We start from the raw sequence: 26,829 nt of genomic DNA on the forward strand, positions 1-26,829 counted from the left end.
CATGCCTACTCACGATGCGGTCTAGATGCCGATTAGCCGTTCCGCCAGTGGCCATTTGGAAACACGGAATTTACGCGGCCACGATTGAAATCCAACTCTTCAGCTCCTGGTTGACCTTGTCGCAAGACGTGTTCGTCTGTTTCGCCCAGGTGATTCCCCGGCCGCGAACAGATATCCAACTGTGTGATAACCTGCAGAGAATGGGGCATGAGACTGGATGAGAGTGGGTGGCTCAAGTAGGGCGGAGCTGAGATGCAGTGGAGCCTGTGGATGTGGATCTCAAGGAGCTTGAGGTTTCAGCTTTTGGCGGGATCCAAGACTCCATTCGGATTCTTCCTCTTTCATTCTTTATGTATTTACTTATGGACGTCAACAGCTCCCGACTCTTGATGGCTTACACTACCATAACGTCAAATATTACACGTAGTCCTCCCCCTTCTCAGAACCAACTCATACCAACCTCCCACCAATCTGATACAGGTTGCCCCGAACATCCCCTTAAAGGCGACGGCGCTGCCCTCACCATACCATGCCGTCCTACACACATAGACAGGGAATATCTAGTGTCCTGGTATAATGTTTATCCCACTGGGTATGATGCTTATCCCACTGGATGTGATGCCTGATTAGACAAATAGGATTATCGATTATTTGCGGAAAGTACCTGTTATACTAAAAGGCCGCGTTGTCGCCATCAAGGGGATAATCTAAAAGACAAGCAGGCTCTCCATAAGTTGCAGAGGTCCTTACACCGGGAGGGCCTCCAAGAAGAAACCCATGTGCCGATTGCTACCAAGGCAGCTAACCGTCCTGTAAACGGACAGCAGCACCAGTAGGTTTAGGATCAAACTCTGGTCTTTTGTATCTGAAATGCGCTTATCTGAGGACGTTCTTCGCGTGTCATGCTCGTAGATTTCCCTGGCTTTTACCACCCGAAAGACGACGACAAGTCAGCGGCGAGTAGTGATGTCTTAAACGGCTTGACTGAAAGATACGTGAAGAAGGAAAACTGCATTATCCTCGCCATCGTTTCTGCGCGGGATGTGCTGCTCATACAGGAGGTGTTGTCCAAAGTTAAGGTGTACGACAAGAGCAAGGCCCGCACTCTAGGCATCATCACCTATGAAGAGCCTCTTTGGGTGCTCTGGGTATTTGATAGCATCTGCTCGGCTGTTGACAGAGAGGAAGGCTTTGCTGCGGGATTGATTTGTGCGTCAAGGTAGCAGGCGAGGCTACTTGGTATCTACCTATGTTTCATGGAAACACCATGGCCATCTGCTATACCTATTTTGACATAAACTGATTAGACCGGGAAGATTTGCAACTGTATCCTAGTTGATCTTGAGGATCTGATGTCTTTCGTATGCGTCTTGGCTGTACACCTAGCCGGTGAGTTCGCTCCCCTTTCAATGGATGCCCCACGCCCAACAGCTCTTTCCAGTTCAGGAGTACAGGTGCCCTCCCAGAATACCATACTTCGATCAACGTGGATATTTCGGACAAAGCAAGCCAATGGCGTCTGTCACATGGCTCTATCTTATCACGCACATGCCAACGGCTCAACAGAGAAGCTAGATTACCAAACCCATATGCTGCATATTTGCATCAGAATCGTAAGAGCAAACGGAATGGTGGACCGCTACACGCTTCGAAGGGATTCTAGGCCCTCTCGTGCTTTCCCGGGGAGATCAAGCCATGTTCACTCAATTCTGGGGCTGTAACACACGTGGACTCGGCCTAATGTTTCGGGCCTCTATTCGACGTATGACCAGGCCAGCAGCCTGAATTCCCCAATATGGCAGTTTGTTTCGGCTGAAATCGGTCCCAACACGGCGAAGACTACTAGTCATCTTTTGTATGCCGGAGTCGTAACATTCCAAATGTACCGTATAATTCTGGTGCAGCGATCAGGGTGGACTATTTTATTTATACGGCTTGAAGGTATCTCCAGAACATGAATATGCCCCAATATCCCACACACAGTTCGGCCGGTGCTCGTGACCTTGGCTAATTCGGGCTGAAGCCCCGTTTAAAACCAGTCGTCGAAGACAATCATTTTATCCTTCCTGTCAAATCGTCCCCGGTATCCCGGCTCAATTGCCATGGCGGAGAGCCCCGGCTTGCCCGCGCCGCGGGCCTTGGTTATGAGAAGGCTGGACGTCGTAGTGGTACTCAGATGAGAACATGTGTCACAGGAACTATACTAAGAAATATCTTTGCGAAAAGCACTCTACTAAATTACTAAGTAACAGATTCAAAGTAGCAAACGGCTTTATTTAGCTATTTAGAAGACCTCTCTCACGTCCCAGCACCCATTCTTCATATCTTATATGATTGTTTGGCGTTAGCCGTTACAAGAAGAGTAAAGGGTTGGCATAAGCCGTGAAGAGAGAAGTAAGGGATGGCGTGGGCCGTGAAGAAGAGAGAAAGGGAGAGAGATATGGCGTAAGCCGTCGTAAGAGAAGGGCAAGTAAGCTATGGCGTTAGCCGTGAGGGAGGAAACTAAAGCTGGAACCCAGCATATTTTTCATTCTTCGGACGCAGCACGAAATCCTTGTATGTCGTCCTTGTCGATTGCGGCGACAGGAGTTTTACCCCAGAGGTCTGTGTTGCCTTGTTGCAGTGTTTTGATTCATGCTTTCCCGCCAAGCCCTCGACGTTCCCGGTCAGTACCTGGTGATTCGCGGGGGAGTTCGCTAATTCTGCGTCAGTTAAGTTTCTCCGAGATGGAGTCACCTGGCTCGTCTGCTTGAGTGGCGGCGGGCTCAACGGGAGAGCCCTTGGACGACCGAGCTGGGGCTGGGGCAGCAGGCACAGGAGCAGGCCATAGGTATCTTGTGTATAGATCTTGAATAAGAGGCGCAAGAGTAGGTGCAGCCGGAGCTGGGAATGGAGCTGGAGCTGGAGCTGGAGCAGCTGGATCCCTTGGGGCCTGTGCCGGGGCCGTTGTCAGGGTCGGGGCAGCAGCAGCAGCAGCAGTAGCAGGCGCAGTTGTTGGAGCCGGAGTTGGAATAGTGGCACCCTCGGGCGGAACATGGTACTGAAAGCAGTCAGCATACTGGACTATTGAACTAGGAACACAAGGGTACATATTATGGGGTACCTACGGTGGCGGCGAATTTGATCTCTTGGATTCTGACCTTCAAGCCAGCAAATACGACATCGTGGAGAATATTCTTGGCATTGTCCGCATCCGCTTTGTGCGGGAAGAACAGGACACACAGTCCTACAGTTTCGTATGTCAGCGAGGCTCATTCATACCAAGGTAAGTCAGCAAGTATTACCGTCGTGGTTGTCGCCGGGCCTAGTTCTCAAGGTCTCCCAGTGCAGTTCGCAGCTGGGGACGCCTTTGCTGGCCAAGAAGTCTCGGAATTGCGTCTGGGTCTGGCCGCGAGCGATGTTGGCAATGTAGACACCGCGGCCCCGTTTGGTGGCCTTGTTCATGAAGGGTCGGTTGGAGGAATCGAGAACTTTGAAGCTGTACATTTCGTAGAGCTTGAGAGGGTGTGGTCTGGGGAGATGTTTGTATGGTGAGGTAGGGGTATTACAAACAGTCTTGTTGATGACAAATTTTTGATGGCCGGTGGATGTGCTGGTTGCGGATGGGAGAACACGACGAGGAGAGCGTTGAGAAGTCAAGAGGCGTTTGTTTTGTGGGATCTTTGATTTGGTGCTGTATGGAATATCGGCCTCAGGTATCTACATGGACTGCCATTTTTTCTTCCTTTTCCCAGAACTTTCCTGTGCAGCGGGAAAATTGATTTGTGGGCGTGCCAAATACGAGTGCTCCTTCCTCTTTTGAGCGTGCTTTCCTCGTCTGAGCTAATGTTATAAGCGTAGATGTGTCATGCCTGGGACAGGTAACTACCTAGGTAGGTACCAAATATGCATCTGCGGCCTCCCTTCGTGGCAGGATGTTTCATGGGCACTTTCACGTCGTGCAGATAACAAATCGACTCGGACTTCCTGCAATAGGTCCTTGTTGGGTAAATCAACCGGCGTCGTTGGAAATTCAGAAGAACACCACATTATGACGCTGTCTTTACTTGGATGGCGGTATACATTTCTTTATCTAGTCATTAAACTATTAATCCTTTCCTGGGATAGTAACATTGGTAGCTTGGATGCCCTGAAAGCCCTCTTTTTATCCTTCATTGATAACAACCGGTCGTTTTGTTTTCCTCGTGTTGCTTAGTATGAGCAGGCTATACAGTCCTTACCGGAACAAAGGGGAGGTTAACACCACAGCAGCCCAAAGGTCTCTTTCATCCCTGACAACAATGTTAATAGTTCCAGACCTCACACAAAGGAGTAGCAAAGAAGGGTTGTTTCGTGTGTTGCTACAAGTACCGGTCCCTCTACCCCTGCTCATCCATCGATTCTCAGTCTTATATATCAACCTACTTCAGCGCAGTGCAGCATTTCTTTTTTTCTTTTAAAAAATCGGCCCGGAGCCTCTTCTTATTTGGACAAACACTTTTTTTTCTTCTTTTCCATATTTCAGGAGGACTTTACAAACCCCCTTTACCGCTCCATATACACCTTCCACTCTGCAGCTGCATCCAGTCCCAGCAAGCCCCTCACCATGACTCGGTTTCGTCGCGACAGCAACAAATTCCCTCGCAAGATCACCAATGTTTTTGGCATTCCCGCCGGGCCCGACAGTTACCGTCCCGAGTCCCAGGAGCCTCAGAAGGAGTGCCGATTCTGGAAGAAGGGCCACTGCAGGTTTGCCAACTTGTGCAAATACGCGCATCCTCCGAGAACCCCCGAGAACACCTTGCGCTGGGAGCGCGAGGAGCTGCTGAAGAAGGAGCGGCAACACAAAAAGGCCGAATACGGGCAGCAAGTTCCCCAGCAGGACACTTCCTCCCTGTTTGCCGTTAAACCTACTTCGTCGTTTCATGCGCAACCACAACGGCCGGAGGGCATGTTTGCCGGATTCGGCCCCGTGCCTCCCCCGGACCGAGACGGCGACGTGCACATGTAAGTTAAATTCCGTTTTCCCTATTCCTAAATGTCTCGGAAAAGATGGAACGTGACAATCTGCAAAGTTTGCTCACGCCCTTGCCATCCCCCATCTCTTAACACGCATCCTTACCATGACCAATAATACTGACAATTCTTTTTGCTAGGTGTATGTGTAATGTTCACTTTGAGAAAAAGGTTGAGAATATAGTACAGATGGTTAGGGGTTTTTACTATGCATCAGATAGGGAAACCCAAAAGAATTTCCTTGATGTTATGGCAGCATTCGGAGTGGGACATGATCTGTTGGGGGGTCCAAAATGAAACCTGGCTCAGAGAATACTTGCAGAGAGCTTTTGAAGCAAAAGGAAAAAAAAAGAAAAAAAAAAAGAAAAGGCCAAGCCAATTATTTAGCGCTTATATAGGAGTTATACTAGCAGCGCTATCATATAGATGTTTGTTTTGTATGTTTTACACATATTCCCTTTATTATACCAGAAGCAGCGCTTTTGATTACATCAGTAGTAGTTGATAGCTTGCAAATCTTTGATATCATCGGGCATCCCACAACTGCCATTCGACACGATTTCCCCATGGACGAGTTACGACAGCAACTTCAAGCTCGAGGAGACCCGTCCTTCACCACCCAATCCCTCCTGACATTGATGGCCACTGCGGGCTCGCCCTTGTCGGTGGAATCGTCATCGGAGCTACTAGTGTCCTTCGATACAACGTCCGCGGTGTAATGAAGAGGCTCGGATCGGAACGGTGGTGGTGTCGTAGAAGTTAGCTGAGTGATGGAACAGTCGTCGTCTCTCAATTGGTCAAATTTCCTGCTCTTTTTCTGCCCGATGGTCTGAATAGTCTTGACGTCTCCCATGTCGTAGCTTTCCGCATTAGAGCTGTGTTTTTCGTCGCCCCCGAGCAACGGGCGGAGAAGAGGAACGCAGGCTAGTGTTATGCCCACTGTATCATTGAGAGGAGCGGTAGTTAGTTAGCAACATCATCCCCGATCCGTACAATACAGCGGCTTTCGCCGCCAAGTGGTTACAGAGGAAAAAGGTGGGCTGAAGAAGAACTTACAGCAAGGTTCCAACGCACTCCACATGATCGGTAGAGGGACAGTGTAGGTAACGTCGGTCATGTCCACCTCGACGAGAGAGTGAAGTCGGAAGGCGCTAATGATTACCACTCTATAGACAGGTTGACGTGGTGTCAGAAATTCGGAATTCTTATCGCGACAGAAACAAGAAGGAGTAATGCGATTGCAGTAATGAGAGATGTACTAATGAGAAATGTACTGACCCCAGACCCATGCCGAATGTGAACATCAGCACCACCTTCTTGTAGAGCACCATCTGCAGTTGGTATAAGACGGGCATCGGCAGTAAAAGGACCACCATGTCCGTGATGATGTTGAGTATGCCGTGGCTGAGCCACAGTTTGACTGAATCGCCACAATGCCCGCCGGGAATCGTCTGGTCCCAATTAAACGCTGTAGGCTGACAGATGGCTAGACTGCCTGCCACGACGAGAATGACCCTGCAAAGGGGAGAAGGGTTTAGTAATAATCAACAACACTGTGGTCGGGAGTTACTGACCAGAGCAAGATCACTACAGAAGTGACCCATGCGACTATGGTGAACATGCGAAGGGTGAATATGCGGCAGTAAAGGACTAGGATGGATATCTTGGTGAATGCCAGGCTAGTTGCCCAGACAACCTGCTGCGCGAGCATCATCTGTATGGGTGGAAGTCAGTCAATGTCGGTGTCATGTGTCATGTCGGAATCACCTGGCCTCTTACCTTGATGAAAGTAGTCGGCCCCGTTTCAATCCCAAACCGTTCGGTCAACTCTTTGACATGCCATCCTGCTCCGCCAACGAGGACACCTTGGGATCTCCGTAAGCTTCTCTTCAGGGTGTTAAAAGTAGGAGGAGGAAAGGCTTAGATGAGAACACGGGAGCTAGATAGACTTACAAGCCATGTTGAGGCCTTGGTAGCCCAGAACATTGATCTAGCATGCAAAGGGTGAGCTTCAATCTATCTTGGAAAGGCCCTTTTCTGGGATGGGATAGTGATTTACGCACCAGCGCCACAAAAATGAGATAGTCGCTTGCATCCAGTCCACGACCAGCCTTGCGCCGGGCAATGAGGCGCAAAGCGACGAAGAGCGATGGCACTAGGCTAAAGACAATGGCACAAGCGAACAATGCCCGTGGCTCGGGGCGTTCAATAGGGAATAGAAACACCATGTTTGCGCGGCGACTAGATGATCGGCTTCTTCGTCGTTTTGGTCCAAGTGCTAGGGTTTATACACATACCATCTAGCAAACGAGTGTCGTGACTTGCCAAGAGAACGGGCTGGCTAAATACCCCTAGTGTTGAAATCTCACGAGAAGGCAGACCGGATCTCGTCGCTTCCTCAGTTTGGTGGGATACAAGACCCATCTACCGAGTAGAACCGAGGATGCTACGAGACAAATTACCAACTGCCCTAAGGCCTGGGATCAGTGAAGACCTCGCCTGTTTGGAAGCATCGTCATCTGCCACAAACACAGCCAACAAAGGCGGCTCTGGGATATGTGACATGCCGAGGAGCCCTCCGTGACCCACGGCAAGAAGACATTGACAACAGCATTCTCACTCTGTCTGTATGAATCCTCTCCGGACGAACAAGCCTAGGTTTGTGGACAGTGGACAGTCGCTCATAGGCAAAGGGTGGTATCATGACCGGGGTTGGACACAGGCACGCCGACAACCGAAAGGATCGAGCCGATGAGGCTGTTCTCTTCCAACAGCGGCTCCTGTTCCCGACATTGCGTCGACAGTCCGGCTTCCGTTGTTAGTGAGCCAGTGGTTCCGCGTGGGGGCGTGCAAATCCCTCCGAGCCCCTAATTTGATGGTAGACACTCCGAGACCCAGTATTGTGAGTGGACTACCACCCACTCGCCGCTTCCCCGGCCCCTGTCCACATCTATAGCCCGCCGTCAATGGCCATAGGGCGAAGTGCGCACTAGGATGTCCCTCCGAATCACAAAAATAGCCATGGTTGGCCGTTGAACTAACACATTCTTAGTAATTCTCCGGCTCCCGGAACCCGCCATGATGGGGCCGAACAAGGTAGCCTTGACGTTGAGTTATCACGTTCGATCCCCGTATAATGCCATTCTGCAATTACCATAGTGAGCAGTCATTAGCTACCGTACCCTTGGGCTGGTACGCCAAAGGCTCCAGCCTGCCAACCGGCCCGTTGCCGTCTTGGCCGCAGGGCAGTTCGTGAGGGGTAAGTACCTATGATCTGCAATCCTCTCATATCCCATAACTACTTTAGGTATGCGACAGCCGGTGCTGTGCCGCAGAGAATATTTCCAGTTGACAAAAATCCTCGGGCAGCGAGCCAATGCCAATAGTTGCCAACCCCCTTGGCTCCCCCAACCGTCATCTTACCGTCCGGCATGCGACCGCGCACATTCGCGCAGCGAACACAGTCTCGCGACCTTTGGACCAACAGCATTACAGCTCGTTGATACAGACATGGCGTTGACAGAGAGTATGAAGCTTGACCATATGGTCCAATATGCGCAGGACTTGTCGTGGGGCTCTACGCTGGCCCATCTCGGGCTCTTCCTCGCGGCCTCCCTCTTTTTGGTGTCTGTGGGACGGCGCTACCAGTCGCCCATCAGTCATATACCCGGCCCCTTTCTTGCATCGTTTTCGCGGTTATGGCACTTGCGCCAGATTTGGAGCGGAAAGCAGAACCTCAAGCTCATCGAGCAGCACGATCACCACGGTAAACCCACCCCGAGTCTGCAGCGTGTAAGAAAATGGCTTTTACTAATATTCAACGGAACGTGATATCCAGGTCATTTCGTGCGGATGGCCCATAATGAAGTCAGCGTTAGCCACCCCAATGCAATCAAAGCTTTGCTTCTGACTGCGCTTCCAAAAGTAGGTGGCTTATAATCCGAGGGACTACCGCAACGTTACTGACTCCGTCTTTCACATCAGGGTCAATGGTACGCCATCGTGTCTTTTCCGGACTACCGGTTCTACACGCCCTTCTCCTTGCTGGACCCCAAAGACAAGAACGAATGCAGCAAGTACTTGGCCGGAGGATACCTCCTACACAACGTTCTGAAGTCGGAACCGGCCATGGACGCCAGCATGCGCAAGTTCTTCGGATGGATGAACAGGTTCGCCGACGAGAAGCGGGCGATGAACCTGGACGAGTTCTTCACCTTTGTCGCCTTCGACATCACGGGCGAGGTCGTCTTCTCCAAGCCCTTCGGATTCATGGACAAGGGCGAGGATGTCAACCACTCCATCGCCATGAACCTCGGCATGGAGGCCTACATCGCCTTCGTCGGCTACATGCAGTGGCTGCACGGGCTCTTCGCCAACCCCTTCGTCACGTGGCTCGGTATCCTGCCCATGGGCCACCTGTTTGACACAACGATGGGGGCGTTGGAGGAAAGACGCAAGAACCCGGACGCGCGCGCCGACTTGGCCGCCCACTGGTTCAGGGGCCTCGAGAAGGCCGAGCAGGAAGGCTCCAAGCTGTTCAACCTCCGCTGCCTCCAGAGCTTCGCCACGGCCAACGTCGGTGCCGGGTCCGACACGGTCTCGGCCGGACTGCAGAGCTTCGTGTACCACCTGCTCCGCCATCCGACGGGCTGGAAGCGCATCGCCGACGAAATTGCGGAAGCCCAGAAGCAGGGGAGGTGCCAAGATGATGTCATCTCCTATGAAGACGCGACGCAGCTTCCGTACCTGCAGGCGGCCATCAAAGAGGGTCTTCGCATCTTCGCGCCGATAACGAGTACGTTCTCCTTCACCTTGACACTCATCTAGCTGATAACTGACACAAGACACCAGTGGGCTTGCCGCGGGTCGCTCCGAAAGGGGGCGTGACCATCGGAGACATGTTCTTCCCCCGAAGGCGTCACGCTCAATGTCAGCCCCTCGGTCATCCACACGTCCAAGGAGATCTGGGGACCTGACGCTCGCGAGTTCAACCCCGACCGCTGGCTGGAGCCCGACGCCGCCGCCAAGGAGAAGTTCTTCATCCCATGGGGGGTAGGCTATGCAAGTTGCCCCGGGCAGCACATAGCTAGGATGCAGCTGTCTAAACTCTCCGCCACCATTGTGCGAGACTACGAGGTCCGACAGGTGGTCCCGGGGGCCGAGTGGAGGTGGTCAGCCTGGTTCACTTCTGTGCCGCACAGCTGGCCGGTTTACATTACCAAGCGAGGATCGCAGTAATATTAATGTAACGGTCACTTACTTATGTAGGGTCACAAGAGGAGCCATAATGGGAGGCTAACAATTAAATAGGGAAGGCCTAGGAGACAAGCGGGTGCCCCCGCATTGCACCCCAAACACCCCCCATCAGCTAGCCTAACCCCGCCAGTAACACTAGAGATAGCCTGTAGGTTAGGTCTCAACTCACTAATGCTGGCGCTTGCTGTATTTCTTAGTTCAACTCGAGATAATCCTCGTAGTATTAATTACAATATAATCATTTTTCTCTAGCTGCTTCTTCTAAACTCGACCTGATCATTATTAGTTGATACTAGTTGCTTGAGCAACCATTTAAACCATGTCTGCCGTTTATTAAAGAAACTAGATACGACCGATTCGACACTCCGGAGAAAATACTGCTCGAGTGCCCTTTACGTTACACTTCACTCCGCAAGATCGCCACTTAGAGGGCATCTCTATTAATCAAACCACCGTGTTCGTTGTTGCTGAATCTCTGCCCGCTAGGCGACCCTTTCAACCTCCAAAGACGCAAGAATGTAGGCTGCACTTCCAAGGACACTGTTGAGTAGTAGGGGCTGGCCGACGTAGTACTGTACTCTGGGTCAGTCCTTGCTAATGTGGATAATCAACTATCGGTGCAACTGGCGACTTACATCGTACGAAGCAGTCGAGTTCAGGCTGCAAACCGAGACGGTACCATTGTAATCGAGAAACCCTTTCTCGTTATGGAGGACAAAGGTGTCAGTCAAGTATCCATGCGCGCGAACCCCAGCCAATGTTGCTTCAATCGCCAAGCTGGCATCCTTCAAGTAACCCAGTCGCGCTCCCTTGAGTAGGGCGGTTGCAAACATTGCGCTGCCTGAGACGGTCTCTTTGTCAGTCAACGGATTAGAAGCCGGCCTGCTTGCGACTTATTGCTCACCGCTCGATTCGATGTAGTTCCTTGCTCGTCCTGGCTCATTCATCACCTGCCACCAGGCCCCCGTAACCGGGTCCACGGCCTTGAGCACGGCCTTTGCGAGGCCGTTATACTTGTTGAGCAGATCGTCCCTTTGCTTGCATCCCGACTTTGGCAATAACTCTACCGTGTCCACCAAGGCCATGATGAACCAGCCCAAGCTGCGACCCCAGACGTATGGGCTCGCTCCAGTGATGCGATCAGCCCAGACAGCCGTCTTGGAATCGTCGTACCCATGCACCAGAAGGCCAGACGATGCATTGTGGGTGTGGCACCAGAGAAGGTCGATCTGGAATTGTATCTCGTTCAGGGCCTTGCGCGCTTCCTTGTCGTTGTTACCACCGGAGGTGTAGAGGGCGTAGAAGGGGGCCAGGGAGTACATGCCGTCCAGGTAGCTCCAATTCGGATATACAAAGTACCAGAAGCCACCCTCGCGGTTGCGACGGTTGAGGTCGATGCTTTGGCGCAAGGCCGCGGCTGCCAAGGAGAACGTAGGGGTCTCGCCTGTCTCGGGCCCATTAGACATGGACAGGAGAGCGTTCCCGTTCGAGAGGCGATCCAATGGGTACGCCAAGGCGTCGTTCGTGGCATTGAGAATGAACGGGGCCACAGATGCAGCACTCTGGCGTATGTAATCCTGGATGTGAGGTGTGAGCGGATCGGTTGGGTACATCTCGGCAATGGCCACGAATGCCTTCTGGGTGAAGCCGGCCTGCAGCGGTTCCGACGAGCCTCCTTTGCCGGTCATGATGCCCTGTCCTCTCGACATGATGCTACGAGCCATCCATGTTGAGTATTTGACATCGGTAGCAGCCGAGGTGCCTGCGTTGAGGCAAGCCAATACGGCGGCGAAGGTGCCAGTGTTGAGCTTCATCGCGACGGTCAGAGGTGGGTGGTTTGCGAGAAAGATTGGTTCGGTTCTCGGACTGTCTTGATTTAATTTATCTATGGTCGTCTTGTGAATGACACGTCAATTCGATGCTCGGGAAAGTACATGTTACTTCCTTGATCGGACAATTTGTTGGTTACCAACAACATTGAACAATATGAAGTCAGCACTCGCAACCCCAGCCCCTCCTCGAGCTGGAAATCACCCATGACAACAATCGCTAATCCAATTGAATAGATCTACACCGTCATGACCCTGCCATCTTGGCCCACAGCAAACAAACGCAGGAAGCAGATAGCTGCTCCTTATCCGAATAAACAGGTGCCTGATGGAGGTAGTTAACCCTTCAATACAGTCGAATAAACAGGGTGGTTATTCTACCGATTAATCCAGCACTTAGTAGAAAGGAAATGGAATAATTCTGGTGCAGCTACTGGGGTTGACTACATAATTTATTTCTACGACTGCGAGCAGGGCTGGGCGACGCTCCCGAGGTTACTTTGACAGCATGCCCCCTTGCATTCGGCGGTATGCAGGCATATACATGCAAGGGCCGACGAAGTCGGGACAATCAGCTACCCGTAGGCATTCCGGAGACGGGAGTTGCCAGAATACATTTAAGCTTTAGACGAGGAATCCTAAGAGAGAATACGCATCGCCCCGTCCTTCGGATCAAGACCCATCCTTACCACAGCATCACCTCAAGTCACCACATCAAGAGCTGGAGAAACAATGCGGTCGAATCCCAAGAGGGGGGATTCGGGTAATGAACCAATGTAACACAACATACCACAAGACATGATGGCCTGCATATCCCACGTCAGAGGGAGGGTGGAAGCTCGCACGTACGTCGCCGCAAGCAAGTTCGTGTTTGTCAACCACACTCTATCTCCCTGCTTCATTCAATCAATCAACAGATCATATTGAAGACTATTCGGTCAAGCAACGGCTTTTATGCTTAAGTACACCGGCTTAGAGGCTCCTATATATCAGCACTAGGACCTTCCGACGAGCTTGGCCATGTAGATCAAAGGTTCCGCATCCACAGCAGCAGCTATGCCCGGATACCGCGGCAAACTCATCGGCGCCATGTCGACGTTTCTAGTCGTCGACGGTGCCGCCTTGGCAGCCCGCATCCACGTGCGCACAAGGATGTTGGGCAGGAACGCGTTTGGAATGGATGACTTCGTCCTCTGTTTGACCTATTCCGGCTTCGTCATCGCATGTGCCATGGGATTCACTTCGATGGCATACGGGTTCGCCGCCGAGGAGAAGCGGCCGTACTACAGCAAAGCCAAATCCACCCAGGTAGGTTTCACGCGCAAACTTCTTATGCTGGTATCGAACCGATCAACCAAGCTTCTTACAAAAATGCGCAGTTCTACTACGCAAACCAGTTGACGGTTTATATCTCGTCTGGCCTCATCAAGTTCGCTGTCGCGCTGGTCCTTCTCCGCATCGCCCGGACCAAGCGCATGCGCTGGTTGCTCCTGGGGTCCATGGTCGTCGTTGCGATCTGGACCATTGTCATGACGCTGTACTCGTCCTGGCTGTGCGCGACCAAAGGGTCCAGCAACTATGCCGGATCGACGACGTGCTCCAACGTGGGCTATTTCCGCACCAGCACCAACATCATCATCGACTACTTTTACGCCTTCCTGCCGATTTACATGCTCTGGGACGTCCAGATGAGTTTCAAGATGAAAGCATCGGTGTTGCTGCTACTTGGCCTAGGCGCTTTGTAAGTTCGGGTCTGTGGTGTCATGCGAGATCGCCCACATGGTTACAATGACTACTTACTGATACTTGGGCTGCTCAAGTGCGAGCTCTGCTACCATCGTTAAGCTCGTCGTCATCATAAAACTCGTCCATGCAACAGCCGCAGAAGCTTACGACCCACACTATGACCTGCTGCTGTGGGCAGATATTGAGCTGGGTCTCGCAATCTTTGCCGTATCGGCGGCAGCGCTGCGCCCTCTTCTGAAGTATGTGCACATACCTTGGACCTATGGAAGCCGTAGCAGCCCAAGTCAAGATGGCGTATACCACGAGTTAGAGCATCGATAAGTACGAACGCGAGGACACCCAACAATTGTCGCTTTCTTTACAAATCAACGGCGTTAGAGGTTTGGAAGGCCACCGGGACGGAGAGCATTGGGCACTCCATGACTTTTCTTGGCATTACCCCTAAGTGAGGCTCAGAGGCATCCGGCTATGCTATGTTGGATGCCACAGTTAATACTCGCTTACCACAATATCAGTCGTTTTGGAACCATACCATGGGAATCTTGTCAGACAGCACGAACATGAGGGTAATTCACAATCCTAGCAAGTGATTTCGCATCGAATGAATTGCAATATATGATGATCCATATACAATTCCCCTTTACTGGGGTTTGACATCTCGGCTGAACAGCTTCATAGTTACGGAAGACCCTCCTATTGTGTTTTAGTATAACAAAGGGACCTGTGATACAAAGAAAATGGGTTGTATTCTATTCTAACCAAGTGTGTTAGATACAAAGCAATAGTCATTGGAGTATAAGAGTTTACTGACAGGGCGCCTTTCCCGGGTTCCTCTACTTCCACCACAAAGAAACCGATAACACCATGGCTTCTACACAAATTTCAGTCAGCAATATGGCCAACCCTACCGTCACATTGCTTTCCGTGTCACCAATAAGCCTCGCCCGGTGGCTCAGGGTGCTTGTGGACAACCAACACGTAGTATATGTCGAGGTGGCAGATGGCGTCTTTCCTCAAGACTGGCAGAAGACCGGCACCCCTTACGGGCCGGACATAACATTGCCGCCCTTTCCACCCGATTGGATCGGGAAGACCAATCACTTGGTGATCGATAACATTGACCAACCCGTGTGGGTATGGCGCGATCCTTTACCGGTTACTGCAGACCTTGACGCCTATCATGGCAGGTACTTTGACTACGCTTCCATTGAAAAGCTGCAACGCGTATTCGAACCCCCACGTAAGAGATTGGAGGACCGGTTATGGAAGGTTCGGGTCCAGATCTTGGGCGCGCCGGTGATGGCGTTTATGAAAATTTGCGATTTCCCTCGAGTCATCGGAGACGGGGGCGATTACGACAGCGCCAAGTTCGCAGCGGAGAAGATGCAGCAAGAGATCCTTATGCATCAACAAGCTGTCGCCGGCGCGCCGACCGTCGTGCCCGCGTTCCTGGGACTCGTGACGGAGCCCGGCCGGGGGTCATCGGGTTTGTGAGCCAGTTCGTCGAAAACGCAGTTACCCTTGACCGGGTCGCTATGGACCGACCGCTCAACATCATGCTCCAGCAGGCTCTCGAGAGGCTACATAACGAGGCTCGCGTCGTCCATAACGACATGAACAAGGGGAACGTGCTCGTCAAGACGGACAGGTCTGGAGTTTTCTTGATCGATTTCGAGCACTCATCGGACTTACGTATCCAGGGTGTCGACTACTCCATCAGTGTCTGGATAGACAATATGATATGGAGTAGATACCGCGGTGGTTAGATACATGTGCCATGAGCTGTCAGCACTATAAGGTGAGAGGGGACCGCAAGGTAAGTATTAAAAAGTAGATGATGATGTGCGGAGTTCGGGTGATGCTCCCGGGTTACCTGTACATCGTGTGGCGGATAACAACAAGGTAAGGAGATAAACTAATTAGTTGTATATATATATTGGTCCCCCTTTCTATGAGTGGCTGCCACCCAGATCGATATCTAGTATTCCAAACCCATCACATACATACCACTCAAGAGGATGCGCGTCTTCGGCGATAAACACCTGCACTCAAGCCATCGAACAGACGCCTTGACGCCGCGTTACTCTAGGCCGATACTTGCATTTTCTCGTACCAGTCAGGTAGCGTTGGTCCGTACCGACCCGTCTGAACATCTTTGTGGATTCCATGGACACTGTTGTTCCGTTTCAACCGCTGTTCGTTTGGCCATCTGGTGGTTGTGGCGGATGCTGCGTCGCCACATCCACAACGGGCACACTCTGTGGGAATACACAGTAGACATGCCAGCATGCTGTCTCAATGGTCTTCTAATCAGGTAAGTTCGGAGCAATTGGCTATGTACGTCGCGCACATACGCGTGTTTCAGTAAAAGAGGGGTGCTAAATTCTGAGCTGCAATACCAGGTAGAAATCTTCAGGTACACGCCTAAAAATAGGTGTGGCGTGAAGACCGTGCATTGCAGCTGGCGACGGGGCATAGTTGGTAGGTCTAGCTAACGAGGTGACATAGTGGATGTAGCACATCTCTTCAATAAACGCCGCGCCTCTGGGCATCGTATCTGAAGAAGTGTCAGCCGGGACTGTTGCGTTGCTGACTCGCAGTCGCTGTAAAGGGGCGTGATGTGATGGGATGGCTGTGGAGCACATCGGACGCTACAATGGATGAACGGTGAACCGCTCGGACGATCGAAAACCATCAATTGACTTCTGGGGAACCACGCAGCTACGCTCCATGCAAGATGAGATGCAGAGGTCTTATTGCCGGCGAACGTCCGATGCATCCCCTTAATGGCGAGAACGCTGCGTTTGGCATTACTTGCCATGAATGACCAACCGGTTCCCGATCTGTCCGATTAAGCATTGCATCCATTCCGGGATAGCTTAAGTATTATGTTTGAATAAGTACCTAGCCATGATATTTAGTGAAATAAATATTATACCGGTTGTATATATATATTATTAATCCATACAGTACGGCGTAAGACGGTGGAAGCAGCGCTGTCGCCATTAAGGGGATAGCTGACCAAAGGGAGGTCAAATCCTCTTTGGATGGGAAAGACATTTACTATCCGATTGGTATTTATATATTCTATAAGTATACCAACATGCCGGATAGAGCTAGACACGACCCTACGTGTGCACTAAAGTAGGTAATCACTGCACACGAAGCTTTCGAAACTGGGGTTCTGGGGATGGTGGCAGTAGTGCTGGTAGATTTCGAGGGCCAGGGGCCACGCTGAGGCTTGTGAGTACGCGTACTTGCGAGGGAAATGCTCGCATGCTGACATGGGCGCTGCAAAAGTTGGAAGGATTCGGGGGCGACCCGGTGACAGGGGGGGGCCAGGGGGCCAAATCCCAGCGCTTCCCAGGGTGCCAACGACTCGGGTAGTGCCAGAGTCCAGCGCTTCGTGACCTCGTTGATATTGGCGACGAAACTTCGGCATGTCGCATTCGGCTGGGCGCTTCTTTTCTTTTCTTTTCTTTTCCTGCTTACGTTCTTGCCTATGGCGCATGCGCATGCCGTATGAGTCCCGTCCGTTAATTTATACCTACATACATGCGTTTGCTCCTTCTGGGGGCCTTGTGGGATGGGAAATGATGATGTCTCGGTCAGGCAGAGCCGTCCGAGGCTGCCTGACCAGATCGATGCATTCCAATAATCCAACTGCGCCCTCTGCCTTACCCTGTACGCGAGTCCGGGTTGGGCGTACCGCTCTCCGCCGTCTCCTCCAGGCCAACCAACACGCTGCAAACCCAGCAACAATCAGATCCGGATCATTTCAGAAGAGTGGAAATGGTTTTGGTGATCTGAAGGAAGGAATTGGCCACACGTCATTCCCAAATTTGTGCGGAATGCAAATGCTTTGCCACCAACATTGATTGATCGCACCAGTCACTAAGACCCGACCCTAAGTACAAAACATATCGGCAATTCTCTTTGTTGGCTGCACCTGACTGCGTCTGACTGCATGTGCTTACATTACTACAACCTCTGATCCGTTCATAACTACAAATATCGACTGGGTATTCCAGGCCAACCTTCTCATCTTTCGGGTTGAGACACCCGCGCCCTTGCCCACTGTTGACATCGACCATGACACCAATCATGGCATCCGAAACCGCCAGAGTCACCGGGACTGGTGCAAAGCCATCGATGCCCTCCAAACCTCAACCCAAGAGCAGCAAGCCATGGATGAGGCACAGTGAGGATGTCCGAATGCTCGGATGCACCGGCCTCTTCTTCGTCGTCTTCATCTTCGCCTGGAGAAATTACACTTCGCCGCTGTCTGGCGGTGTGGCCTCCTTCGTGATATGGCTGTCCCTGTTTCAGCTCTCCTTCATGGGCGCAGTGGCGACGCATAACGCCATCCACGTTCCGGTCTTCTGGAAGTCCTGGCCGAATAACCTCTACCAGATCTGCCTGTCGCTGCAGTACGGTTTTCCGGTGTCGGTGTTTGTGCCCGGCCACAACCTGTCTCACCACAAGTACCCCCAGCAGGCTCGAGATATCAGTGAGTTTTATATATCACTACCCCAATTGAGATTCATTCGACGAGCCTTTCAGTCTTTTAAACTGTGAGGAATGCGGCTGATCGAGTTCACCTTAGTGCGCACAACCAAGGTCCGCTATCGCTGGAATCTCTTGAACGGCTTGCTCTTCTTCTTCCACGTCGTGTTGACGGGAGGCGACGATGACAAGTTGTACTTTGCCGCGCAGGCGCGCCTGAACCGGCCTATCGTGCGGCAGCGCAGGCGTGAGGAGATTTTCGTCTTTGGCGCCATGGCTGTATTGCTTCTGCTCGACTGGCGGCGCTGGATCTGGTTTGCCCTTCTTCCGCAGTTCTACGCGAAATGGGCTATTATGAGCCTGAATCTAGTCCAACATGACGGGAAGTTGTTTCTCTGATTTTTCCTGATTTTTCCCGTACAACCCCCCCCAAAACGCACACACACACAACCTCCCCACCACCACCTCCAGGCCGCCGTTTTCGGGGTGCGTTATGGGTGATAATCTATACTAACTTCGTGAGTCGATAGGTTGCGATATCAAGTCGAGATACAACTTCGCGCGCAACTTCACAGATCCGCTGCTGAACTGGCTCTGCTTCAACAACGGCTACCACACCGTCCACCACTTGTACCCTGGTTTGCACTGGTCGATAATACCGCAAAAGCACCAAGAGCTCATCTCTAGTCATATTGCGCCCAGCTTGGAGGACCCGAGCATCCTCGGCTACATATGGCGCATCTTCATCTGGCCTGGCATCCGCCTCGATTATCGGGGCAACCCGCTGGTCCTCACCAAAGAGGAGATAGAGATGCAGAATGAACCTTGGCTTTACGAGCAAGAGGAGACATTCTCCACAGAGCAGGAGTATCTGGCCAGCGACATGAAATAGACTTGCGGCAAGAAACGACGTTTTCGCAGGCTTATCAGGTTTCCACTCAGCGATTTCAGGGTAGACACAAATGCATCTACAACGAAAGCGTTCCGAAGCATTGTCATCTTAATTGATCAGAAATTTTCTTCTACTCTCCGTGTCGCTTGGTGGCATCCGGCACTATGGTTCTACGCGGATGATGCTAATGAACATCTTTCATTATGGGCATATTGACGCTCTAAGGTACAGCCTGACATTAAACAGCTTTGAGGGACACTTTGTTTTCCTCATAATTACCACTCATCGCGACCCAGCCTCAGTATTTCATGGCGTTCGAAGATCCAATACCGGCCGAGCGCTGCTCTGCTGTCCGGCTTCCACCTTTCCAAGAGGGCGGCCTTTACCGCCGCCCGGGCAATCACGTCGGGCTTCTGGCCGAGGTTATCATGCAGTGCTCGGTTGAAACTGCCAACACCGCGGATCAGCGACTTGATGAAGGGCCCGCCCTGGTGCTCGCGCTCACGATCCCCGAGGATGATGCCCGGCCGCAGCACGACGGTCTGCTCGAAGCTGAGAGATTGGGTCGCGTTCTCGACACCCCGCGTCATCTGCAGATATGGCATTTCGCGAGCTAATAGGCTTTGCGTGGTGGCGCACGAGGCGAAGACGAACGACTTGACCCCATGGGCATGGGCAGACTCTGCTAGCTCTATATTTACTGCGCGGGTATGTAAGCAACGTCAGTTATGGGAGGGACAGGCGGGAAAGATGCCTCATAGACATGGATACAAGGCCGGTGCAGCCGACTACAACAGCGATAGCCATTGCCCCGGCACACAATTTTACCGTATCCTGAATGATTGCGGTACTAGATGGCGCGGGAAGTGTCTTGTAGAATTCCAAAAGCGATGTCGTTCTGTCAGTCTAAAGTTGCCCGTCTCCTCACGAGAGTCGAGAGCGGCACATGATACATCTTTATATTCAGCTCGTAGGGCCTTCTGTCGGGGACATTTTAGTGTTTCAGGTGGCGGGCAGATAATATCACTGATTTCTCAGAAACAATACATGTCTACGACGACTTCCGGGCGAACATTCGCTCCGCGGTAGAGTGTAAGCTGGTGGCTGACAAAGCCACCCGTTTATATTGTGCCCATACGGCGGGACCCGAATTTGGCCGAGTTACTTCTAATTCGATGCGTGAATTAGGTCATATGCTATTCTGAATCTCAATATTCATTTCATATATCAAGCTATTCATATGGCGGCGCATACGCCGGCGACGTTGCCGATGGGAGGGCAATTGGCCAGTGGAGGATTTAGGTAACGAGGGGTACGGAAATGGGCCGCGCCAATGTTCAGTTGCCTGGCGGGGCACTTTTTGCTTGCTCTCCAGAGCTTCGTGACTTTGCCACCAATCTGCATACGCATATACAAACCAAAAGACAACATCAAAGACGAACACACTGAACACGGACAATTTATTGGAAGGAAATCTGTTCTTGAACAATTGGAGTCTTGCTCACACGTCTTACGACACCTCTCGGTTTACAGACCAAACCGCCCATCATGGCGTCCAATCCCTATGAAGGTATGTAGACAGAACGCTGTATGGCAAGCCTCCTATTTCAAGCCGCAGCAAACTAATCAAGAGGGCATATGCATAGTCGAGCACAACATCAAAGAGAACAACAACAAGCCGCACGCGCGACGCCCCGACATGTCCTCCTACACCTCGCTCCTCCACCAGATCTCGCCCGAGGCCGGCGCGACGGCCAGCACGACGACGCACCACGCGGGGCCGACGCCCGTAGAGGCGGCGGGCCTGTTCCGCCTACTACAAGACCAGATGGCGACGCTGGCGGCGTCGGCGCCCTCGGACGGCAACCGCAGCTTCCTCGAGGGTCTGGTCAGCCTGCTCGAGTCGGACATCGACAGCCCGCCCAAGCACATCCGCGGCGTCACCCAGGAGTACCTCGACCAGCTCGAGCGCGTACCTAAGAAGCAGCTCAAGGCCGAGGACGCCTGCCCCATCTGCGCCGAGACGTACCTCGACGACCCGTACCCGCTCGTCGTCGAGCTGCCCTGCAAGGGAGCTCACCGCTTCGACCTCGAGTGTGTCGGGCATTGGCTCTCGGGCAAGGGCACGTGTCCGCTGTGCCGGCAGGACCTGACGGAGAAGAAGAAGATCGAGGTGGAGGATGACGAGGAGGACAATGAAGATCCGGACGGCTTGTACGGCTAGGCGTAATTACATGTGCGACTCCCTTGTGCCCGGGTGTTTGCTCGTCTGGCAGTGCCGATGAACGGACCGCGTTACAGACTGGACCATATGGAAGAGGCAAGGCTTTGGTGATACCCAGCAAAAGCGAATAAATAAAGCTACAACTAATGCTCATGCTGGTTATTTGTCGAATGTGACGATGCTTCTAGGAATGAATAGTCTTGGCATGATGGAATGGTATTCTATTCCCCATACCGCACGACAATCGTACTACGTGGTATAAGTATTGTGTGGCGCATCATCCGATGTGATTACCAGTATTTTACAGATGCCGAACGTTACACGCCATGATGTCCATCTGAAATGTTTCCATTTTGCACTGCTCCTAAACTCCAAATGAATGCAAAACGCAACCTAGGGTACACGCCCTCCGTGTCTTATGACCTGATCCATTGCTTGAGTAGTAACTGTTCGTCATCATCTCCTATACCAGTAGGCGTGCCTCGTGGGATATGTGCTCCCTATATCGCGATGTCGGATGTCGGGATGATGGGCGAATCTCCGTCCTTAGGGGTTTTCAGCTCTAATTGGAGCCGCCTTTGTTCGCGCCCCCGCTGCCGCCGCTCTTCTTGTTCTGGTTGCCCTGCTGCGGCTTGTCCTCCATAGCGCCCTGGCCGCCCTTGGAGACCTCATGGTTGGCCGGGCTGACGCCGAGCGGGTTGCCGCTGTCGCCGGTACCGTCGGCCTTGTCCGACTTCTGGTTGCCCTTGCCGGCCGTCTGCCTCGCCTCTTCGGGCCCCGTCTTGTCCGGGTTGAAGGCCGCGTCCATGTTCGCGGCCGCCTGCTCGTCCGTGCCGCTGCCCGAGTACTCGTGCGCCCGCGGCTTCACCGAGTTCCGGTCCTGGTCGTCCTTGTAGGCCATGCGCGCCGCCGAGGTGCTGAGGGGGTTGGCGCTGCTGCAGCATGGAGGTGGTGGTGGGAGTGGCGGCTGTCCGCGGCGACCTGGAGGCGAGGCGCAGGGCGTTGTGGGCCGCGGTGCGGAAGGGAGTGAAGGGAGGCATGGTGGTTTCTGGTTGGTGTCCTGTTCTTCTGGAAGGTGGGTGACAGTTATTGGCGTTGTTATGTCGAATGGACGATATGAGACTCAATTGATAGGTGCTTGGGTGTATTAAGGACTGGCTATACAGGTTAAGAGGGAGAGAGAGAAAAAAGATTCTTTCGCAGAGGACGACTGGTCATGAACGATGCTCTCAGGGTAACGACCGAATTACCGGTACTGACGTCAGGACAAGGATAGAGCTTCGGGCGGGTCAAGAGCTCCGGCAGAGCTTTCCCCACACTCAGTCCAGTGGCAACTTGCAAAGCTCATAAATTGGGAAAGCAGTTGAACCTCTTGGTCACCACCACGTCAAGACAACAAATACCTTGAGGGTTGGATTGTTAGACGGGCATGTCGCAACAAACCATCGAGACAGGTCAACAGTGTTGGTATCGGACCACGCCCATCACCTCATCTGCACGTCTTGACAAGGATCAATCACACTGCATCGCTCGTCGGTAATATGTCCCTACTTGTGTACCTGAGGGCTACCTGATGATCTGATCATTATACTATAATATAAATAACCAGAATTTATTCGATGAAAGGCAAGATACCCTTATGTTTCTAGCAACTAACATTACTCATCCGGTATTATTAAAGCCCATTTGATCCAAACCAGCCAGTCGGGTCGAAGCAATCCATATGTTCATTTCAAGGCAACGAGACCCTTGGCGCTCTAGATGAGCAGCGCCGCAGCGACTGCCAAGCCTACAGCGAGCTTTCCATCCGCGCGATCAAGGGCGCCTGCGCCGGAGCCGCCGGGGAGGCTAGATGCCGATGGGGTCACAGTCACCGTCCCAGGGCTTGCAGGGGTCTTCGTAGGGGTCTTCGAAGGGGTCGTGGGCGCTTTCGTGGTCTCGTCGGCTGTCTGCGCCGCGGGGACTGACAGTTTCGAGATCGAGGTCTCCAGATCATCTGACGTGGGTGTGCTGGAAGCGCGTCGCGAGGACGTTGTTACAGCGCCGCCACCGCCGCCGCCGCCACCAATCGAGATGCTGCTGTGGCCAACGTCACCAGCACTGCTACCGCTACCGCTACCACCGCTGCCGCTGCCGCTGCCACCGGAGCACGTCTGGCCATTCCTGCAACAATACCCATTGCTAGTGCACTTGCTGCCCGAAGGACAGTAGGTTCCGTCGCTGCAGCAGTCGGCAGTTGTCGGCATGCAACCGATGCCGCACATGGCCTTGCCGGCGGCGCACGACGATGCGCCGCTGCCGTCCTTGCAGGTCTTGCCGATGGGGCAACAGCCGCCTGAGTTGCATACGCTGTTGATGGGGCAGTATGTGTTCGTACCGTCCTTGCAACACTGTGAAGACGCACCATTGGTTAGCTGTCTCCCGACCTTGGGGTGGAGAGATGATGGCATAGGACAACAAAGACTCCGACTCATTTTCCAGAAGTAACAGGGCAAGGTGGAGGCTACTCACGACACTGCCAATGGGCATACAGCCGCTCTCGCATGTGGTTTCCAATAGAGCGCAGCCCGATGATGCGGCAGCAAGGACGACGCCGTTGCCATCGCCGGGGAAGAGACCGGCTGAATACTCGACGCGCTGACGTGGTTCCTGGGCGAAGACGATAGTCGCCGACCCTAGGGCGAGAAGGGGGAATACGGCGCGCATCTTGAAAATGTACGGGTTTGAGGGGCTGTGGTGGTATCGTGCGAACTGCCGAGGAGGTATACCGAGAACCAGAATATCGGCTTTTCAGCCTTGATCCCGCAACGGGCGAGCCCTCTCATCCCTTATATACCCAGCTTCAACTAAGAAGCATTTCGGTGCGAACCGCCTTGGGATACCCGCCGCTGGAGACTAATGGGCCTGCATTACCTGGTGAGTCGGTTGTAGTCGGTCTCATTTGGTGGCGGCCAGATCAGCGGCACTGTTCTTAGCGCGTCCATCTCCTTTACGCTAAAGCATACCCAAATCTTCAACTCTGCGTTACTCCTGTTCGCTCCTCAATGCTCATATCATTCAGGCGCGCTCGAAGCACCGCCAGCATGCCAATATCTACCGACCAAAGGACAGAAAAAGCTCGCCATCTGAGACACGGTCAACGCGTCTTTGACTCCCGGTTTGTATTCTAAGAGTTCCTCGCCCCAGGCGGGAGACTACTCTGTTCCTGTAGCCCAAGCATGATCAACAAATACGGCGCCCTCATCATGGTTCAGTCACACTGCTTCACTTGGGACATGTTGGTGTGATATTGTTCTGATTTAGGTAAGCTTGGCAACCCCCCACAATCCTCCCGTGTGATCTCAAGCTTGGGTAGCATCCCATCACCAGAATAGTGAGGATAGCGTCGTATCAGTCTTGAGTATCAAAAAGCCATCCGCAAGGACTCGCTAGGGTACGCTACCCGTCATCACTTTGCCAGCTGCTTAAGCTATCTCCTATCTGGGCATGATGTGATGGCAATTAGAAGGCATTCCGGCTCAAGAGGAGAACTTCGCCTCGACTTCGAAAATGCATCATATGAATGAAATCTGATGCGCAAAGGTGCTGTATCTCATCTGGTTCCGAGTTGCAGCTCTCTTTACATTCCTCTCTTGATGAGTTTGTTTACTACACCGCCAGGACAAAGCAAGCCCTGATCTACATTCCAGCTGAAAACGCCCCGTGGGGACATCAAGCCCCTCTCCATTTACACGTCCAGTAATAACCAATCATTAGGAGGCATCTTGTTTGGCGGATGGGACGATAGGTTCGCTTTGGCTCAGCTGCCAAGCCGCCAGTCCCCAAACTACCAGCATCGGCTGCGCTGTTTGTGCTTCCGGACTAGGCAGCCAGAGACCCTTGATCTTCTCGCCTGAACCCGGAGACCCCAAGATTGACTCGATCGAGTATCCTTGTTGTGGCACTTAGCACTGAGAGCGAAGGTAGGTCTGCGACGTGGTCATTGATCATCATCGCCATTGCACGATGGGATATTCCGAATTGCGTGGAGTTTAGGAATCAACAGAAGAATCACTCTAGCCTACATCGGTATCAACAGCTTATGGGCGGAATACTCTTATTCCTCATGAAACAACGTATACATATGAGGCTACTCAAATGACAAAGTACATCAACCAAACAAACACCGTATCACCGCTTTCGGGACTTCGACCAATGGCCCGGCCGAAACTTGCGACTCTAGCTAGAAAGACCGAGAGTAGGTGACCGATGAAGAGAGGTTCAGTCGGATTCGGTGTCAGATTGGGGATTAGCTCGTGGAGAGGGCGGCCATGAGGAGACAGGTCTATCGAATGGTGACTTTCGGCGCCTTAGTCAGGCGGTCTCTCTCGCCGTGAGTCTCCGAGTCATGAGCAAAGCATCGAAACGATTTCCCTCCTAAGGTAAAGCAAGATACCCCGAACTGCAGTGCAACGCCGTCGCTAAGCAGATGCCCTCTTTCATCGCCCGAATTGCCACCATTCACTCGCATGCTTGTTTCTTTTCTCCATGGCGTCTATTGTGTCGCGGAACTTGCGGTCTTGCTCCCTCATCTTGCGATCGTGTTCTGCGCGAAGGTCCGACGCTAGCTTTCTTTGCCTACGCTGATTATTAGCAAGAAGGTAATGCGGGATCAACAAGACGAGAGAGACTTACGTTGACATGGTGTAGAAATAAACACCTATTGCGAGCCAAGGTACCTTCTTGAACACGTTGGACATCTTCTACTGAACCTTTCAGTTGCTTTCAATATAGTATCAAATCATGTGCTAGTTATTCCAAGTGTGTACGCTGTCATGATGGGGATGGGCGTGCATTTAAAGAATGGATGGAATTGGTTATTGAGTAAACGGAGAAAGATATAATTGTTGATGTCTAGGTTTATTCTTGCCCGGACAGAAGAAGTCCCTTCCTACTGGCACAAGCACATCGCCTCGGTACGTGCCATCCGAAGAAGAAACTCTAACTGCCCGGACAGGCGGTGCCGTGGACACTGACGCCGTTGCGCCGGCGATGATGAGAGCCGGCCGACATCAATCGACGCCATCACTGATGCCCAAGACTGCGGAGGGGGCTCCGGGCATCATCCCTCCGGACGGCGGTCGGCAGTACCTAATCGCCAGCCGCCGCGTGCGACGGAGGCAATGAGGCAAGGGCCATACAGCGGCCACCCAAGGGCCTTTGTTGGGTGCACACAAGATGGGGCGACATGTAAGGGATAATGCGCCAAGGCAGGTTGGTTGGCAGTCTTTTAAGGCGCGGGCAAGCGTCCCAATCTCGACGTCAACGACCCCGCAGACCGAAGGAAGGGAGGAAGAGCCAGCTAAAGCAGAGCTTCCCCCTAGTGAACAACCCGTCTGGAG

The 26,829-nt window shown here is 52.5% G+C and overlaps 12 protein-coding genes across 12 annotated transcripts; 6 read left to right on the plus strand and 6 right to left on the minus strand.

Annotated features, from left to right (window-relative positions):
* Nucleotides 1–2,707: 2,707 nt before the first annotated feature.
* On the minus strand, nt 2,708–3,486 carry PG986_012012 (uncharacterized protein; the record flags this gene model as incomplete). Its single annotated transcript, XM_066848234.1, has 3 exons — nt 2,708–3,040; nt 3,108–3,226; nt 3,285–3,486. 3 exons carry the CDS (start codon nt 3,484–3,486, stop codon nt 2,708–2,710), a joined length of 654 nt encoding a protein of 217 aa, XP_066694930.1.
* A 1,099-nt stretch (nt 3,487–4,585) lies between these two features.
* PG986_012013 (uncharacterized protein) lies at nt 4,586–4,990 on the plus strand (the record flags this gene model as incomplete). Its single annotated transcript, XM_066848235.1, has 1 exon — nt 4,586–4,990. One exon carries the CDS (start codon nt 4,586–4,588, stop codon nt 4,988–4,990), a length of 405 nt encoding a protein of 134 aa, XP_066694931.1.
* A 594-nt stretch (nt 4,991–5,584) lies between these two features.
* Nucleotides 5,585–7,223, minus strand: PG986_012014 (uncharacterized protein; the record flags this gene model as incomplete). Its single annotated transcript, XM_066848236.1, has 7 exons — nt 5,585–5,934; nt 6,052–6,161; nt 6,274–6,510; nt 6,570–6,709; nt 6,775–6,860; nt 6,949–6,985; nt 7,059–7,223. 7 exons carry the CDS (start codon nt 7,221–7,223, stop codon nt 5,585–5,587), a joined length of 1,125 nt encoding a protein of 374 aa, XP_066694932.1.
* Nucleotides 7,224–8,505: 1,282 nt separating this feature from the next.
* On the plus strand, nt 8,506–10,233 carry PG986_012015 (cytochrome P450; the record flags this gene model as incomplete). Its single annotated transcript, XM_066848237.1, has 4 exons — nt 8,506–8,761; nt 8,834–8,868; nt 8,980–9,790; nt 9,911–10,233. 4 exons carry the CDS (start codon nt 8,506–8,508, stop codon nt 10,231–10,233), a joined length of 1,425 nt encoding a protein of 474 aa, XP_066694933.1.
* A 500-nt stretch (nt 10,234–10,733) lies between these two features.
* On the minus strand, nt 10,734–12,065 carry PG986_012016 (Six-hairpin glycosidase-like protein; the record flags this gene model as incomplete). The annotated part of the gene is made up of 3 exons (XM_066848238.1): nt 10,734–10,823; nt 10,887–11,092; nt 11,156–12,065. 3 exons carry the CDS (start codon nt 12,063–12,065, stop codon nt 10,734–10,736), a joined length of 1,206 nt encoding a protein of 401 aa, XP_066694934.1.
* A 1,071-nt stretch (nt 12,066–13,136) lies between these two features.
* On the plus strand, nt 13,137–14,147 carry PG986_012017 (uncharacterized protein; the record flags this gene model as incomplete). Its single annotated transcript, XM_066848239.1, has 3 exons — nt 13,137–13,388; nt 13,460–13,821; nt 13,901–14,147. 3 exons carry the CDS (start codon nt 13,137–13,139, stop codon nt 14,145–14,147), a joined length of 861 nt encoding a protein of 286 aa, XP_066694935.1.
* Nucleotides 14,148–14,720: 573 nt separating this feature from the next.
* Nucleotides 14,721–15,592, plus strand: PG986_012018 (uncharacterized protein; the record flags this gene model as incomplete). The annotated part of the gene is made up of 2 exons (XM_066848240.1): nt 14,721–15,312; nt 15,342–15,592. 2 exons carry the CDS (start codon nt 14,721–14,723, stop codon nt 15,590–15,592), a joined length of 843 nt encoding a protein of 280 aa, XP_066694936.1.
* A 2,338-nt stretch (nt 15,593–17,930) lies between these two features.
* PG986_012019 (uncharacterized protein) lies at nt 17,931–19,224 on the plus strand (the record flags this gene model as incomplete). Its single annotated transcript, XM_066848241.1, has 3 exons — nt 17,931–18,336; nt 18,433–18,701; nt 18,856–19,224. 3 exons carry the CDS (start codon nt 17,931–17,933, stop codon nt 19,222–19,224), a joined length of 1,044 nt encoding a protein of 347 aa, XP_066694937.1.
* A 275-nt stretch (nt 19,225–19,499) lies between these two features.
* PG986_012020 (NAD(P)-binding domain) lies at nt 19,500–19,829 on the minus strand (the record flags this gene model as incomplete). Its single annotated transcript, XM_066848242.1, has 1 exon — nt 19,500–19,829. The coding sequence occupies one exon, from the start codon at nt 19,827–19,829 to the stop codon at nt 19,500–19,502; it is 330 nt and encodes a 109-aa protein (XP_066694938.1).
* A 943-nt stretch (nt 19,830–20,772) lies between these two features.
* On the plus strand, nt 20,773–21,448 carry PG986_012021 (uncharacterized protein; the record flags this gene model as incomplete). The annotated part of the gene is made up of 2 exons (XM_066848243.1): nt 20,773–20,794; nt 20,871–21,448. The coding sequence occupies 2 exons, from the start codon at nt 20,773–20,775 to the stop codon at nt 21,446–21,448; spliced, it is 600 nt and encodes a 199-aa protein (XP_066694939.1).
* A 562-nt stretch (nt 21,449–22,010) lies between these two features.
* Nucleotides 22,011–22,349, minus strand: PG986_012022 (uncharacterized protein; the record flags this gene model as incomplete). The annotated part of the gene is made up of 1 exon (XM_066848244.1): nt 22,011–22,349. One exon carries the CDS (start codon nt 22,347–22,349, stop codon nt 22,011–22,013), a length of 339 nt encoding a protein of 112 aa, XP_066694940.1.
* An 856-nt stretch (nt 22,350–23,205) lies between these two features.
* On the minus strand, nt 23,206–24,154 carry PG986_012023 (uncharacterized protein; the record flags this gene model as incomplete). Its single annotated transcript, XM_066848245.1, has 2 exons — nt 23,206–23,797; nt 23,853–24,154. The coding sequence occupies 2 exons, from the start codon at nt 24,152–24,154 to the stop codon at nt 23,206–23,208; spliced, it is 894 nt and encodes a 297-aa protein (XP_066694941.1).
* Between the last annotated feature and the right edge of the window lie 2,675 nt (nt 24,155–26,829).

The sequence above is a fragment of the Apiospora aurea genome (genome assembly GCF_038362705.1).
Source record: "Apiospora aurea strain CBS 24483 chromosome Unknown utg000008l_segment0_segment0, whole genome shotgun sequence".
NCBI lineage: Eukaryota > Fungi > Ascomycota > Sordariomycetes > Amphisphaeriales > Apiosporaceae > Apiospora > Apiospora aurea.